This window comes from Oreochromis aureus, linkage group 10, assembly GCF_013358895.1.
Source record: "Oreochromis aureus strain Israel breed Guangdong linkage group 10, ZZ_aureus, whole genome shotgun sequence".
Lineage (NCBI taxonomy): Eukaryota > Metazoa > Chordata > Actinopteri > Cichliformes > Cichlidae > Oreochromis > Oreochromis aureus.
Genome location: NC_052951.1, coordinates 15,036,534 through 15,053,777, shown reverse-complemented (window position 1 = coordinate 15,053,777; position 17,244 = coordinate 15,036,534). Strand labels below are relative to the sequence as shown.

At 39.5% G+C, this 17,244-nt stretch overlaps 3 protein-coding genes across 4 annotated transcripts; 1 reads left to right on the top strand and 2 right to left on the bottom strand.

The window, feature by feature from the left end:
- Nucleotides 1–211: 211 nt before the first annotated feature.
- On the bottom strand, nt 212–3,748 carry bud13 (BUD13 homolog). The gene is made up of 10 exons (XM_031731354.2): nt 3,586–3,748; nt 3,343–3,433; nt 3,002–3,086; nt 2,352–2,912; nt 1,851–2,155; nt 1,647–1,755; nt 1,340–1,478; nt 1,049–1,230; nt 832–913; nt 212–613 (listed from the first exon to the last, which is right to left on the bottom strand). Exons 1-10 carry the CDS (start codon nt 3,726–3,728, stop codon nt 520–522), a joined length of 1,791 nt encoding a protein of 596 aa, XP_031587214.2. The 5' UTR covers nt 3,729–3,748; the 3' UTR covers nt 212–519.
- Nucleotides 3,749–8,329: 4,581 nt separating this feature from the next.
- Nucleotides 8,330–10,267, top strand: LOC120442392 (ribosomal L1 domain-containing protein CG13096-like). The gene is made up of 3 exons (XM_039618917.1): nt 8,330–8,538; nt 9,052–9,920; nt 10,040–10,267. The coding sequence occupies exons 1-2, from the start codon at nt 8,490–8,492 to the stop codon at nt 9,651–9,653; spliced, it is 651 nt and encodes a 216-aa protein (XP_039474851.1). The 5' UTR covers nt 8,330–8,489; the 3' UTR covers nt 9,654–9,920; nt 10,040–10,267.
- Nucleotides 10,268–11,010: 743 nt separating this feature from the next.
- On the bottom strand, nt 11,011–17,120 carry LOC116313092 (thy-1 membrane glycoprotein). 2 transcript variants are annotated; one of them, XM_039617917.1, is made up of 5 exons: nt 17,014–17,120; nt 13,265–13,496; nt 12,652–12,732; nt 12,210–12,542; nt 11,011–12,102 (listed from the first exon to the last, which is right to left on the bottom strand). In XM_039617917.1, the coding sequence occupies exons 3-5, from the start codon at nt 12,686–12,688 to the stop codon at nt 12,005–12,007; spliced, it is 468 nt and encodes a 155-aa protein (XP_039473851.1). In that variant the 5' UTR covers nt 12,689–12,732; nt 13,265–13,496; nt 17,014–17,120; the 3' UTR covers nt 11,011–12,004. The 2 variants fall into 2 exon arrangements, with proteins under 2 accessions (XP_039473851.1, XP_031586521.2); XM_031730661.2 differs by having other exon boundaries at nt 13,265–13,492; nt 17,014–17,110.
- Nucleotides 17,121–17,244: the final 124 nt, after the last annotated feature.

Genomic DNA, 17,244 nt, shown 5'->3' with positions numbered 1-17,244 from the left:
ATTTTTCATTTTCTTTCAGCATTTGGTTTCATTTGGAGTCATGAGGGACATATCTCTCTTTCTATGTCCAGGACCAAAATATGTTGGTTGTAACATTATTTGAGTTACTGTTGTCTAATAAAATGGGTGGTAAGTGTATACAATTATCTAAAAAGATTGAATGTCAATGCTATTCAAGTTACAGGTGCCTGAACACTCTTGGGACAATGCATTACAAAAACATTCTTTAATAAAACATTGAAACCACAACAGCTTCTGCTCCACAGTGAATAACTTCTTACAAAAATTGTGAACATGCTTCACTTCATTTTTCTGTACAGTTCCATCTGATACACATGGTACAGTATCAAAAGGGTTTGGAAAGGTGAAACAAATTCTTCTATGTAGTTTATTTAAAAAATAACTTCTGCCGAGTAGATGTATCTAGTCTTGTTGTTCTAACAGCATAGAAATTATACATAAAGGTTGAGCAGGTGTGCTCTTTAGCTCTGCTCCTGATTCATAATTTTCTGAAAGCCTTTACATATCCTCCACGCTCCATTTATAGGCCGCTTCCTGCACAGCCTTTTTATCTGCCATCCTCTGGTAGCGTTTCTGTTCAAAACCATTTGACCTGCAAGACACACAAATAAGATAATCCTATTAATTATGCTACCACAACCTAAAAAGCCAAAGACAATCCATTCAATTAGGCGCAAATTTAATATAGAAGTGGAAAAATATGATCACAATTGCAAAATGACAAAGTGATGTGTGTATTAAAAACATTCAATATTAAACTACAAATCTGTCCTCAACAGTTTTCCTCTGTCACTGATGTACAAACTCTACCTGTCAACTCCATCCCAGCGGTACCCCGGTGGAATATTGAACCGGTTTGGAGGTGGAGCAGGGCCTTTATATTGAGGTTTATCTACAAAAAATCAAAACAAAACATACAAATAAATAAAAATACAAACAGTAGCAAAAACAAGACTGCTGTTATTTAAAAACTTCTTACAAGGATTGACCTGGTGAAATAAAATAAAACATATGTAATGTTAAACACCTTGTGTTTTTGTGCCACGGTCCTTTTTACGCCTGAGCATTGCAGCCATAGGATCGCCTTCTCTTTCTTGTTCTCTCAACATGCGGTCAAGATCCTCATCGTCACGGTGACGTGCCAGTGGCTTCTGGGCTTCGTGCAGCGCGTCCTCAAGTTTCTGCTGATGCATCTGGCTCTGTGCCAACCTATACATACATTTTAACATAAACCATTGAACCACATGATGCTTTTATAATCTTTTATGTGGATACAATCTCATAAACTGTGATATTTGAAATGATCATGCACATTTACCCTTTTCCCCACTGAGCGTATTTCTCGTCTCTTGCCGCTTTTTCTCCAGCTTTCTTCTTCTGTTCATCTCTCTCTGAATCCAGATCCCTCCTTTTGCCACTTTTGTCTCTGAAAATCGTCTGAGCATTACGCGATTCATCTGGTCATAGGGGATGAATGGGTAAGTATGTAGAAACTTCATTATTTAATTTTAGGACTAAATAAAATACGACAATATAAATGATAAGCTGAAATGAGATGTAAAGCTGTATGAAGCTCTTCCATCAATGGGTGTAAAAAAATCTTAAGAGAGAATAGTTGAGGAAACCTTCAAGTGGCTGATTGTGTTTTTCTCTGCGTCTGTTCTCCTCTTGCTCTTTCCTTAAAATGTCAACAGAAACCAGGCCTGCCTTTCCACCAGATAGCATCCTTTGGCCCTGGTTATTAAAAAAAAAGACAATGAAAAAAAAGAAAAGAAATTTGAGCGAAATCAGATTTTACATTACTCTTTGTTCCAACACAGTCTGCTTACCTGTGACTGGCCTGGCCTACGAGGAGGTGACAAATCTCCATCCGAGTCCCTTCCACTCGGTGGCCGCACCCTGGGTGGAGACTGGTCAGAGTCTGAGCCCCGTTTAGTTTTTGAGGGCCTTCTTGGAGGAGATTGGTCGGAGTCAGAGGCATTTCCCTTCAGGGGCCTTTTCCTCGGGGGAGACGGATCCGAGTCAGAATCATGTCTATTCTGACCCTTCTTAGCCACCGCTGACCGATGAGGATCCGGTGAGCGTTTTTTACTTAACAAGGATGAGCTGAGCTTGCTTTTGCTGGAGGCTGAATCTGACAAAGACACAGTTAATTTGTTAATTTTCATTTTGTAATGACTTTTGAACAAAAATTAAAGATTTATTATTAGATCAAGGTATGCCTTAAAAAGAAATTTCCATACAAAACTCATGTTAAATGGGCCTTTGCTTTTTACTTTTATTCATATGCCACACCAGATTCCAATTTACAATTTAATTGGATCACTCACCTTTACTTTGCAATTTTTCTGACTTTTCTGAACATTGTCTCGGTGGTGACAAGTCTGGGGAGTCATGACGTCTTCTCCTGGGAGGAGAGACATCCGGAGAGTCGTGACGTCTTCTCCTGGGAAGAGAGACATCTGGAGAGTCATGATGTCTTCTCCTGGGAAGAGAGACATCCGGAGAGTTGTGACGTCTTCTCCTGGGAGGAGAGACATCCGGAGAGTCGTGACGTCTTCTCCTGGGAGGAGAGACATCCGGAGAGTCCTTCCGACTTTTCCTTGGAGGAGAGATGTCTGGAGAGTCATGCCGACGTCTCCTTGGAGGAGAGACATCCGGAGAGTCCTTCCGACTTTTCCTTGGAGGAGAGATGTCTGGAGAGTCATGCCGACGTCTCCTTGGAGGTGAGACATCTGGAGAGTCATGCCGGGTCTTTTTGACAGGAGAATCCCGTCCTCTTCTCTTTGAAGACAACTCTGGTGAGTCATGTCGACCTCTGCTTAATGACCCAGCCTCTGTATTTTGATGTTCTTTTCCATTTCCTTCCTCTGTGTCGTCATTTTGATCCACTTTTAGGAGAGGAAGTAAAAGTATAGTAAACAACATTCTTAACTTAATATTGCACAAATCCCCCCTACTTCTGTGACTTCTTATTTACCTCCAATTACTTTCCATCTGTTGCTGGTCCTAAAAACTTCCATCTGTTTCACTTCCTCGGGTCGATCATCAATCACCTCAGCAATCTGAACAGTTAACAAAAGATTAAGTTTTAAAACAGAACTTGGTGACATAACAAAAATGACCCAAACTACAAGCATACCCATTTAATACAATAGATTAAATTTCAGCATTAAGTAGTGTCCCAAATCATCAGGCGCATGTTTATTGTTTAAAAGAAACCCTCCTATACAGGAGCGCATATAGCATATGTTTAATCCGTAATCATTTCAACTGAATGAATGGACAGGTTAGCCAGGTAGCTAGCTAACGTCATCTTACCACTGGAGCTTCTTCTTCATCCTCTTCCTCAATCTCCGTCTGCTGTGTGACCATCTGTTTCCAATCTATGTCATCGTCCACTATTTTAAGTCTTGAATCAAAGAAGTAAACACGAGTAAGTTATTACATTAGGCAGTGAGGAAAACAGCGCTGCACAACAACAGAGTCGTTAACTAGCTTAACGGCTAACAAATACAGCTAAATCTGCGGCAAAAATCGACTAAAACGTCGCCAGCGGCTCACCCCTTCTCGGGAACCTTGCGACGCTTCTTTTTTGCCTTTCCTTTAGATTTCAGGGAATCATCGTCGGCTGATAAATAACGTTTTAGGTACTCAGCCTTAGAAAGTTCCTGTCCGTTCTTACTGCCTGTGAAAGCAGCCATCATTATGTTGTCGGAAACTACGGGTGGCGCTGAGGTTCAAGAATGCCAGTTCGGATAGCGGATGCAAGGGGTAGGCTGAGATTGAGGCAGGCAAGCAAGCATGCCTAAATTGTAAAGTGTAAACTATAGTTAGCAAATAAAATAATACAAATAAATTAATACAAATAAATCATGAAAGGGTTTTGAGGAATTTACCATTGTTAACTCCAATTTCACTCCAGGTGCAGTGCTGTGAAAGTATTTGTGTGAAGGGGGAAATAAACCTATTCAAACTTACCTGTCCCCGTGTAAAACAGTAATTGCCCTGTTGTTAAATCATTAATTAATTTACTGAAATTGGGTTAACTGTGATAAACCACATTTTTTGCTGAGGTGCAAAAGTGAGAGTGAAATAAGAGAACACCAATAGTTTTAATTGATATCAGTAAGAGGAAGTTAAACTATCACCAAAAAATTGTCAGTCATGTGTTGGCATTATTTCTACGTCATCAAAATAATATTGGTCCAGGTTTACTGACACTTACTGACACCGTCACATTATCAATGCTGGTCATCATGCCCTTTTGCTGCTAAAGTATTTATACCTACTTTTCTATACCTTCTTCTATATTCTTCTATATCCTTCTTCTATATTCTGTTTTTTTTCTTGTTATTGTTATTTTATTGTTATTTATTGTTTTCTGTTATTTTTTTTTTATCTGTTTTTAAAATTCTGTTTCTTCGTTATTCTGTTTCTTTTCGCTCTGGGGCCGTGTGTACGTAATTTTCGTTCCACCTCATGTAAACATGTGATGCAAATGACAATAAAGCTTCCTTGAATCCTTAAATCAGCATTGCAACTGACCTGTGATAATGTCTGAGCATCCAAGAAGTTGGCTAATTCAATTATCACTGGCAAACCAATGTGAGTAAACTAATCTGGCTAAACTAAACAGCAAACCAACTTGAAAATGTATTTACTATATTCTATCAGTTAATAAAGAAAACACTTATACTGACCATTTGTTCTAGGAGAGAGTTTTATATAAACAAGCACATATTTGCGGACATTGCAACGTTATGACATCACAACAAAATGATTGGTCAGTACCTGGACCAGCATTATTATACAGATGCAACACCAACACAAGGACATCAGATACACTGTCACTCATCATGAAAAACAACATGCCAGAGTCATGCCATGGCCTCAACATAAAAGACAATACCTCTTACAAATACCTCTGTCATGAGAGTGATAAACACACAGTGCAGCATTATAGATTATAGATTAAGTTACTAAGCTGCTGATCTTTTGTCTTGATGCATGCTCAGTCATCCAGGTAATGGAATCCCAAAAAGTGGATTCTCTTCATTTGGATGTAACGTTTTCAGTGTTAGAAACATTTCATCACTCATCCAAGTGACTTCTTCAGTCTCAACTGACTGCAGGTTTCCCCAATCTTAAAAACCGTACCTTTGCAGAATTACTAAAACTAGCATCACTGGCAAACAGTGGGCTGTGATGTAGTTTCTTGGTCATTAACCATTTATGACTGTCACTGCTCAGTGACAGAAATACTTATGAGCCCCTGAAACAAGCCCAGGAAGTGGTAACAGGAAGAGGGTGATAGATTGTCTGAAGCAGTTAGAAAAAGCGAATGCTATTGACCGGACCTCATACCACAGGCTATACCCAGGGACAGTCTATATGGTGTACCTTTAGGACCAATTGTCTGTATAATCAACTCGGTCACCTATAACACCTTAAAGCGTCTGGCTTCGATCCTCAACCCGCTGGTAGGCAACTCTAAACACCACATCCAGAACAGTTAGTTTTGGTCATTGTGCAAGGGTACTGTTTATTCATGTTACAGCAACTCATGAGTGAATGAACACGGTGCAATAAAAGTACTTTTAGAAGTACATTTTTCCAAACACTGGTGGTGTCAAATTTGTAAGGAAAATGTGGGTTGAGCACGAGAGTTGAGTATGTGGGTTGCGGCCAATGTTCCCGCTAATTTTTCATGTGTCTGAGCGAACACACAAACTCCCTGAGCGATCCTTTGGATCACTGTGAGCGACATTAGACATGTGCATTGAATCCATCCAAGTTACATGGTTTATTAAAATTAAAATAAAAAAAATAAAATAAAATTACAGCATTTACATTTCTGTTAGACTACTTTTAATTAACTGCTTTAGACCAGTTACAATGAAAGTTTAAAAAAAAAAATCTTGTTCATGACCTGTGTAGTATATTAACACTATTGGAAGTAAAAATAACTTGAACTCCAATTTTGAAAACACAACTTTCTTTCTTTCTTTCTTTTTAAAAAAACAAAACAAACTCTGACTTGTATTATGAGTCTGTGGTCCGTGAGAGAGTCCTGTCTGCAAAATACAGTCTATAATGACCAATGTTGGGCAAATAATTATATAGTTACTTCTTCAAAAAAGCAACTGAGTTTTGCAAACAAGTTTTTTTGCAGCTGTTTACCTAAAAATGCTGCCAAGGCGGTTTTTTAAACAAACATTTCAAAATACTTATAGAACAATCAGGTGTTCTGCATCAAATCTGATGCCACACAAATTATTTGTGCCACTCCAAAAATTAATTTCTGTCCACTATGAGATAAAGGAGAACAACAGCCTGATACCTGCAGGCCTGACAACAGGAGATGTATCACTCCTGTAACACCTGTAACATTCAGCAGTCGCCTCATTGTTCTGACACATCAACAAAACTATTGACTACACTACACACTAACTACACAAGATTTGCGCTAAACGTCTCAAATCTCTCACATATCAAAACACCACCGTCACTCCTAAAACTTCCTCCCGTTTCTTAACAACTAGATGCCACGTTGCCATATCATTTTTTGATTGGTCGACATGGTACTTTTTTCGACCAATAGGAAAGAGTGGGGGGGTTGGTTTTGTTTTTGCTCACAGGCGGAGAGTGCTTTCGAGCGTTTTCCTTATAAAACGCCGTTTTTTCCGTTTCTTCTCGCAGTAAATATAAACAACGATAGTATTCAGGAAGAAAACCAAACATTGCAGATATTTTTATCATAACTCTGGTTTTACGTGGCCTATCAACACAATTTAAAAACTGGTATAAAGTCCACACTTTTTCCGTCAATTGTTCCGTCTGTCATGCTCACATCTCCAATGGTTGTACACGTTGTCATTAACGTGGCTTAACTCCACATCAGCCAGCTTTGCTAGCTAAAACACCGGTGTCGGCACATATTTACTTTAATTTCAATTCAGGTTAGAATTTTTTTGTGTGCGCAACGCAGATTTTCTCTGCGCAGAGACCGTGCCAACAGAGCGCAATTGCGCGCGTGCGCAGCTTAGAGGGAACATTGGTTGCGGCCATGAAAAATTTGCCAATAGCAAACAGTTTATTTTGCTATTGACACTTGTTGGGTGTCATTTATTGAATTCTGAAAAAACAAGCCACATCCACAATTTAATATTTTATTCTTTTAACAAATAGGGGCGTCACTAACATGTGGAAGAACAATACGCAGCCACAACAGCCTGGCATTTCAACCTCATGCTGGTCACCAGGTTGGCCACACACTGCAACTCAGCCAGTGTGTGACCAAGTGCTGTGTTGGTCACTGTGTTAAATAGGGTTGTGTCCTTGTTTTATTTTGTTACATTTTTGGAAGAACCAAACTGCAGGTTCAGAGAGTGTTTCATTTTGCAACAACTGTATGTCATTGATATCTATGATCAACTACTTATTCCAAGACAAAACCAAGTTCCCAAAAGATATACTAAAATATATTCTGTAGATACCATCCAAGATGTTGGGTCTAAATACCCCCTTTACTGAAGCTCTACCAGAGTATTGCACTCAAGCTTGTATCTTTTCCGACTTCTACAAGTTCATTTTTAGATCAAATTTAACCTCAAGGCCCAAACACAGTCATTTTATCCTGTTTTCCTACCATCAAAATATGTATAAATACATTACACAGCACATTTTGACACTCAGACTGTTGAATGCTTTTATTTTCAAACTTTTCAATCCAGGAAAGCCAAATGGAAAATATAAAGTATAGATTTTATATGAACAACAGAGTCTGCGTCTAACTAATCAAAAGGTTTTTAAGCCATGAAGCAGTTCAGCAAACATGTAAAGCAGCAAAAATACACTTCAGGTAGAAAAGTGTTTTTAATAATTAATTACTGATGGAAGACTCACTCTAGTTTACTTGAATTAATTTATTTTAATTCAGCAAGAAAGGGAAAAAATCACGAACCCGAGGAATACTTGAAACTTTATGCAAAACACTCATGGGGTGGCGTGAACATAAACCAAAAAGCCAACAAATGGTATCCACTACCTGAAAAATGGCGCCATCTTGTGGCCTCTATCTGTCACTGTAATTCCTTCAAAGCTTTGTGGAAAATGCTTCACCTGTAAAAGTTCCGTAGTCACCACTGACAGTTTTGTTTACCTGCAGAACGTTCAGCGGCGTCATTCGATGACGTCACAGGAGAGTCAGAACGCAAAAGTAGCAAGTAAACCTATGACGTTCATCTCTGCATCATTATATTTGGATGCAATTGGTGGAGAAATATCAGTCAACACTTCGCAGCGTTCCTCGCAGCATTCACTTGGCTTACTCTACATTTACATCGTGTTTTTAAAAAGCTTGCTAAAAAGTTTTCAAACAATTTTAAAGGACTTTGGACAGTCTGAAAGTTTTAAACCAGTCAGCTTAAAAGTTTGACAACTGTAGTTTCCTCCAGACTGTTTTCATGGATCAAATGGAGAGTGGAGACGGACAGCATAACGACCCCATTCGAAGTAAGAGCGTGATTTCTCTTTTCAGTTTTCAGATGGATTATCTGACAGTTTGTTATTACACATAACAATTTCCAAAGTTTTAAGGCCTCAGTCACACAAGCCCAGAGTCTGGTCTGTGACCCCTGAAAACCTCCGTGTGGTACGGTGTATTTCCTGGTTCACTGGGAATACACATATTTCTCTTTTAATCCACTTTGCAAAGAGTTGCTTTGCAAAGTGGATTATTTAGACTTTGCATTACATATTATATATAATTATAACAATCCTAATTAATTAGTTTAATAATGCATTACTACAGTGAGGGCTGAGGAAAACATTGAAATAGTGACATTTATAGGCTGCTGCTCATCAACTAAAACCTTTTTTTTAAATTGAAGGAGCAATCACACTATAATAATTTTAATATATGTCTGTTTGTATGTTCCCTGTGTAGTTGCACAAATTGGAATTTGTGGACAGTTTTGGCATCATATGAATGATAACAATAAATTATTTCTTTATTTATTGTTGTAGGGGTACCAATCCCTCAGCTGCTTCTTTTATTGGAGCAGCATGAAGAAATCGATGCAATTCGCCCGATGATCCGCTGGCTGCAGGTTGGTCTTTCACGTGGGGTCTTGACTGAAGAAAGCCTCCTTGTTTTGAATCAAGTGATTCTTCAACTGCCGCAAGATGAAATTGACGACGATCTTCCTAACAATGAAGAAGAGGCTGATGTTCTTGCAGGAGGAATTGAAATTAATCCACCTCAGGAAGAAGAAGGACCCCGGGAAAATATTATAGCAGGGCTCCCAGCAAGAGAAATTGAATTAAACCCGGCCCAGCAAGCAGTAGATCCGATAGTGGAAGAAATTAGATGGTTCTGGGAAGACGAGGGGTCTGACAGTGACAACGAAAGTGTCCCTGAAAATGACAATGAAGACAGTGACCCTGATGAAAGTGACCCTGATGAAAGTGACCCTGATAACAGTGACAATGAAGATTCAGACAGTGGACAGGCTGCCCCTGTGTTATTGCCCCCCAGCCCAGTACCGGGGGGTTCCAGGAGGAGACCAAGGGAAGAGGAGGACGATGAAGAGGAAGATGGGAGAGACAGAAAACATTTTAAACGCTGAATTTTGCTGCTGGACACTCAGCATTGCAGCCCATCTTCCAAACCCAGTGTCCGACATGTAACATCCTAAGCGACTGAATCTTGGCTGGCCTCCTCTGACCCACTGATTTAATTTCCTGCAACCAGGGACCTTTTTACCTGTGGCACAATGTGATTGTGCAAACAAATGGATGAGCTTCTCAATGCTACCCAAGAACGAGGACGGCTCACACTGGAGCCGACACTGACCTCATCAGTGTCAATCAAACTCATCAGCAACCAGCTTCAGGTATGTTGCTTTGACTGATCATTATAACTTACAGTGATATCACTTATGATTGTAATAACTTGTTTCAGACTGATTCACTGTTTATTAGAATATAATATACATTCTGTTTCTTTCTCCAGAGGAGCTTGCATCCGATAAAAGCAGCAGGGACAAATCCAGGAAACAAATGGTTAGAAGGAAGGAGTGAAAGGGTACACCATGCACAAAGTTTTGGACCTATTACAGCCCCGGTTGAAGATGGAGTTTTGGTCCACTCATCTGGTCTGGATTCTGTTGACTTCACTGAAGGGATAGATCCTTGCCACGAAATGCAGGGATATATTCATAAAATATTGTTTGTATTTTAGTTAAAGAGCTAATGGTACCAAATGTGATTTAATAGAATGAATGACAAACTGATGTGTGTATTAAAAACATTCAATATTAAACTGCAAATCTGTCCTCAGTAGTTTTCCTCTGACACCGATGCATAAACTCTACCTGTCAACTCCGTCCCAGTGGTACCCCAGTGGAATATTGAACTGTTTTGGAGCTGGAGCAGGGCCTTTATATGGAGGTATATTGTGGGAGTAGAAGTGTGTTTCCCTAGATCAGGGGTGTCTAACTCCAGCCCTCAAGGACCGGCACTTGAGGCCTGGAGTTGCCTACACCATTCCCTGGGCGTCTAGGGCAGCGGTGTCAACACGCTTGAGTCAGATGATTAGTTCATTCCCAGGCCTCTGGAGAACTTCAAGACATATTGGAGAGGTAATTTAGCCATTTGAATCAGCTGTGTTGGATCAAGGACACATCTAAAACCTGCAGGACACCAGCACTCGAGGCCTGGAGCTGCCTATCCTGATGTAAACCAAACAGCCAACAAATGGTATCCACTACCTGAACAATCGCGCCATCTTGTGGCCTCTTTCTGTCACTATATCTCCTTCAAAGCTTTGAAGTCTGAAGTCGAAAAAAGCCCAATTTTATCTGTTTTGTTTTGGTGTAGAAAGCAATGAAACGTTTTCCAATACTCTAAAACATTAAACGCATGTTTTTAAGATAATGATTTTACACATTTCTCCATGGATTTATATAGCTTTGTCAGACAAAGTTAATCCGAAGTCATGGCCTTTAATTCATAAAAGCGCATTACAAACATAAAGTTACATAAAATGTGACTCAGGGAATTCACAAAAAATAGAAACAAACAAACAAACAAACAAACAAACAAAACCCCAACATAACATTAACAGGATCGCCAAATGTATACTGCAGTTGAAGCACAGTACTGAACACCAATAAATAGTATCAGTTAATAAATAGTAACAGCTTACAATAACAGTGGCAAAACAGATCAAACAGAAAGGTTCTGTTTTGTTGATTTTAAATCACTACAGTATGAAGCAGAGCTCACATTACCTGGAAGGGCGTTCCAGAAAAGTAGAGCATAAAATTCAAATGTAACTTCTGTGTGTTTAGTCTTGACTATTGGAGCAACAGCTCAGGCTAGCAGCTGGTGTTAAGAGATTGGTAAAAAGACAAGCTTCTCATGAATCCTTAGCTTTTTCTTTGAGGAGCCTTTAAAGACACTTTAAAGAGACTGCATTTTTTTTCTTTTTAAATCATGCCAAGACATGACTCCTTTAAATCATTATTTAGTGTCAAGATGAAGACAAGACTGATTTTGTAATTATAAACAACACCCCCCAAATGTTCCATTTTTTTCATCTCAAACTTTCCATCTCAGTCCAGTGAGCTCTGAATTCACAGCAAATTAGAATCAGGTTTTCAGTTGTATCTTTATTGAAAACACAGGAAACAAATGCAGCATCTTCCAAAGTAATATTTACCCACATACCCAGAGTACAGCTGTGTTTATGCATACAAATAGCAAATCACTAAATATTTCTGTTGAACCATATCTGAGTCATCATTATTGCTGGAAACATTCCAATATTGTTTCAGTGCTTCTTGGAAGAAAAGATAAGACAGAGAGACAGCGTTTTTTATGCAAGGGATGTTTGTGGATGTAGACAAAAAGCAGAGGCGTGGTTAGATGTGTGTGCTCGTGCAGTAGCCTGTATGTTTTCGGTAAGATAGCTTTCTTAGCTGTGTGTATGATAGAAGAAAAGCAGCAGGCAGACCATCCATGACCAGGAGTTCTTCAGAAGCAGGCTTACAGCTGAGCAGCTGAGAATATTATCTGCCAAAGAAGAAAAGTGGGTTCACACAGACCTCTTAATATTTGTCTTCCCCTCATACCCACTGCTTCAGATCCACCCATACATGCGCACTTGCCAGTACACTTACCCTTCTGAACACTGATGTTTGCATCCTGCCCGGATATGTTGCACAGGAAGGTGGTGTTGTCTGAGAGTTTATCTCTGAAGTCTGACAGCGTCATTCTGTAGCCGACGGGCTCCAGCTCCTCCACTCTGCTTTTGTTTATGAGTAGTGAGCGGTGAGTTGCTGGCCCACTGGACACATTGGTGTTAATGATCTCCTGCCTGACTCCGATAGACCACGAGAACTGATAGGTGTTGATTATATTAGGCTTGTTCTCGATCAGACAGTCTACTCTCAGTTCCTCATCCTCTTCCATGCACACGGTCATAAGCTGAGATTTTACTGGAATGAGCATCACTGGGGCAAAAAACACAAAATTACATACTTTGTGAAGCTGTTTCAAACCTAATCATTCAAGTGCTTTTTTTTCTCCTCGACAGTAATAATTCCTAAAAATGTTTCTCACCTCCCAACACTCCATATACAAATAGAGACTTAAGCATGTTGAAAAAGTCCCATCCAACTTTAAACAAAAAAAAGAGGAAACCTGAGGACAAAGAAAGAAAGAAAGAGCAACACATAAATTGTAAACAAGCTTGCAGTGACGCATCAAATTGTATTATGATCTCTGTGGGTTGGGCTCTCCGGGTACATATGAGGTCAGATTGGGTGAGGTCATGACAGTATTTCTAGTATGGATTTTGATTCAAAGAACAAAAACAAAACAAGGTTAAAATGCCCTGTCCTCTGCCTACATCCACAACTTCATCCACCCATGGCAAAATCTAATGATGATGCAGAATAAAAAGAGGATGACACCGATCCGGTTTTCCCTTGTTTGTTTAGCTAAACTGTTTCTCACTCCTTTCCAATTACATTGAAACACTTCATATTTATCATTATCACAAGCATTATCATTTTAATCTTAAAGGTTAAACCCTGTTTATCTCTGCTCGCAGCTTTTGCCTGCTATCATCATCTGGGTATTTCCACAGTCTTGCTCATCTAGTGCCATCCAGTGACCCAGTCCTCACATATAGTCCCTGAAGGTGCAGATGAACATCTTCTTGGGGTCTTACCTCCTGCCAAGGCTGAATGATGCAGCAGTGTCTTCCTGCGTGGTCTCGTCTGGCTGTGGAGCTGCAGGAAGTCACCTCAATGTGCTGCACCACAAAGCCCCACAAGTCTGAGAAGAGATGGAGCAGCACAGAAATGTGGAGGGAGAGTGGGAGGGATGATGGTTGAAGAGAGAGTGCTGATTCGTCTTTCTCCTCTGCAGTGCCTGACGAAGGACATCGCTGGGCAGGCTGTCTGTGCATGGAAAGGAAAAACTCAGTCATCGGTTTTACCAGCACAGTGTGAGGACAGTGTGTCTCCTCTCCTCATCCAGTCATCTCACTTTTCTCGTGCATTCTGAGTCCTCGCCTCCTAATTTGTCCTTCATTTTGTTATCTTGCACTCTGTGTCTGATTTACTCTTCTGCAATATTAATGACTTCCAACATGATGAAGTAATTCTTTTTATGTGTTTTATGTAACAAGAATATGACTATAACCTTACTGTACTGAACAGAGGTACTACACAAATTATTTTGCAGTATAGACAACACACACACACACACACACACACACACACACACACACACACACACACACACACACACACACACACACACACAGAGGCTAGAAATTTCTAGCACCAGTTACAGTGACTCAGGGTCTCCATCCAGAGGCCAATTCAAGGAATTACACAGACTGATGCAGATTTTATATGGAGCGCGTCTAAAGTGACTGTGCTGGATTTCCTGTATATGGACTGATATAGAGACTGATTAGTGAAGGGCCCTGCCAGGCACACGATATGAAATCACCACAAAGTGGCTACAATAAACTGGACTGGGCTAAAAACACCACAGGGCCAGAGTCGTCTCTATGTTTTAAGGCGACTGAGGTCCTTCAACATCTGCCAGAAAATGCTCAGGATTTTCTATGAGTCTGTTGTGGCCAGTGCGATCCTCTATGCTGTTGCATGCTGGGGGAGCAGGCTGAGGGTCGCAGATGCTAACAGACTTAATAAACTGATCCGTAAGGCCAGTAATGTTGTGAGGATGGAGCTGGACTCCCTTAAGGTGGTTTCGGAGAGGCGGATGTTGTCCAAGATAAAGACAATGTTGGATAACAACTCCCACCCACTCCATGACACGCTGGTCAGTCACAGGAGCACGTTCAGTGAGAGACTGAGAGTACCAAAGGCACCACTGAACGACACAGGAAATCATTCCTGCCTGTGGCCATCTCCCTGTACAACTCATCCACTTAACACACTGTTTACTGCAACAGCTACACCCTTTTTGCACATGTTCTTCCTTTTTCAGCTATTTATTAATAAGTTACTTTTATGTATATATATGCATGTATATTTTGTGCTATTCTTACTTAGTGTATTGTCTGTCTTTGTTACTGTTTGTTTATACTGGAGCACTGTAACCAAAAATAATTTCCCATTGGGATCAATAAAGTATTCTGATTCTGATTCAAAGAAATGTAAAACAACCGATATTATACATACATATATACATATACATAATATCATATAAAACACTGACAAAACAACAAAGACAAGAGTAAAAATGATCCAAATGAAACAAAAAGTGATAAAAGTGGGACAAAAAACTAGGTGCAAATGACCACAAAGCTACAAAGATTTGTTACAGATACAGAATAACTGAAGTGAGACAAAAACTGTGATGCAAAATGAGCGGCGATGGAAAGCAATCAAAAGCAAGTGAAAAAGTAACTACAAAGATGTCAAACTAATATTAGAGTACAAAAATAAGATTAAAGAGATGTAAAATGATCCCAAGGTTGCAAAAAACGTGAACAAATACACAATGTGAAACATAACACAAGTCTCTTTAAGTGTGGGTGTCCTCAGTCGTTTACATGTTGGTTCCCATGTTCATTTAATCATCTGTGTACATTAATATAAAAAACAATATTAAAAGTACTGTGTAAAAATGACAATGGAATGGATGGAAGCCATCTGCATCATCCAAAGTCTGATATTTAGAGAGTAAAAACATAAGAAAGTATGCAAACTTCTAATATGAACATTTTGCAGATAAAAAAAAGAAAATACTTTTTTATTCTCTTCACCTGTTTTCATGACCACATGGGATTGTGCAGTTCCCAGGATGTTAAGAACACATCTGGACAGATTGCTTGTTGCTCAGATGATAACACTGGCAGATTATTAGTATAGCTATAGTCCACTTACATGAGCTGAGCTAAAAGCACTGACCTCACAGAACAGTGCTGCCTCTTTCCCTTAAATTTTCAATTGCATTCTCAGTCTTGCTTCCTTATATGCTGTAATGTTGTAGATTCAATTTTGGGTGCCTTCCTGGAACTATCCTCTGCAGCAGTCATCCTGGACATTGTAATCATTTCACCATGATGAAGACTCGTTCATACAATTAATGTTATCATTAAATAAAAATTGTTAAAATTAGTTTATGTCAGTTTCTATAAAGCAGGGATGGATATTTCAGCATATTCACATATGACAGGAAACTATCGAGTCATTTAGTCTTTCACACTCTCGCTGTGAATTACTAGGATTTAAAGCAGTTTATATTTTGATCTTGCCTGATATAATGCTGTGCAAAAGTCTTAAGCCACCCATCATTTATTTATTATTGCACAGTTCTAAAAAACTTAAAAGTCAGTATTTGGTGTGACTACCTTTATGCGTAAATATAGTCTGAACGCTCTTAGACATGCTTTCTGGTAAGTTGAGATATTCTTGTTTCTTTAAGCAGTTGTCAGGAATAGTTCCCTGGGTTTCTTGAAGGACATTCAAAGCTCTTCTTTGGATGTTTGCTGCCTTTTGTCCTCTTCTCTGTCAAGATGATCCCACAAAATCTAGGAGTACTTTTCTACATTGATAATTCCACCAATTTTGGCATGATATCCAACACTACAGGCTGTAATCCAGACTCAAACAATGACAGAGTCTCCACTATGCTTTACAGATGGCTGCAGACATTCACTGTTGTACCTCCCTCCTGACCTCCTCAGTAACTACTGATGATGATTTGAACTGAGAGTTTCAAATTTGGAATAATCACTAAATAAGACCTGCTACTACTGATTTTCAGTTAAGTCCTTGTGTAATTTGGCACACCTCTGTTTTTTCTCCCTGTTTCCCTTCTTTAAGAATGATTTCTTGACAGTTGCGTTCAGATCATTTCTGACCCAATTTGTAAGGACACGCTGCGTACTATGTTGAGATGTGCCAAGTTTTTGGCTAATAGCTCGTCTAAACTTATTGATGTGAAAATACTATTTTGTGTCTGTTAAACTGTGATATCTTGGCATTTTCTTTGTAGATTTGACTAAAGAAATGAGAAACAAATGATGTGTTTTTGACAGACAGTTAGTAACAAAATGCATGAAGATGTGACTTAAAGTTGGTTCTTTGCTAAGTTGTCTATTATCTGTGGACACAACGCTGGTTCATCCCCTGAGTTAGGTGCTTTTGTATGGTTGAACGATTCATTTTACAGTACACGGACTGGATTAAAATAGGTGAAAAAGAAGAAAAATTTTAGAAGAAGTCTGCCTCTTTAAAATATAAACATATATTTATATACATACAAGAAAATATAAAGTAAAATAAAGAGACAGCACAAATCAGTTGGAACATTTTTTTTCCTGCGACACCGAGGCTCTATTATTATTAACTGATTGCTTAATTCAAAAGTTAGCATACAGTATAGACCACAAATGTAACTGTGGCTGTATTAATGGATAAGGTTTCAGCTCACCGTTAAAGGAGGGTTGGCGGGGGTAAGTCCCCCCGGACCACAATTGCTGAAGCTGTGCCTCTGTCCGAGCGCTTAATTGCGTCAACTGAGAGTGCTCATTTAAAATAGGATGCACACACTAACAGTTTGCGCTGCTCAGCCCTCACACAGTGGCAGATATCTGTCAGGCGGGACTGGGGGTAGGCTCTCTTGGAAATAATCTGCCCACGCGTTAAGCTGCTTTATCCCCGC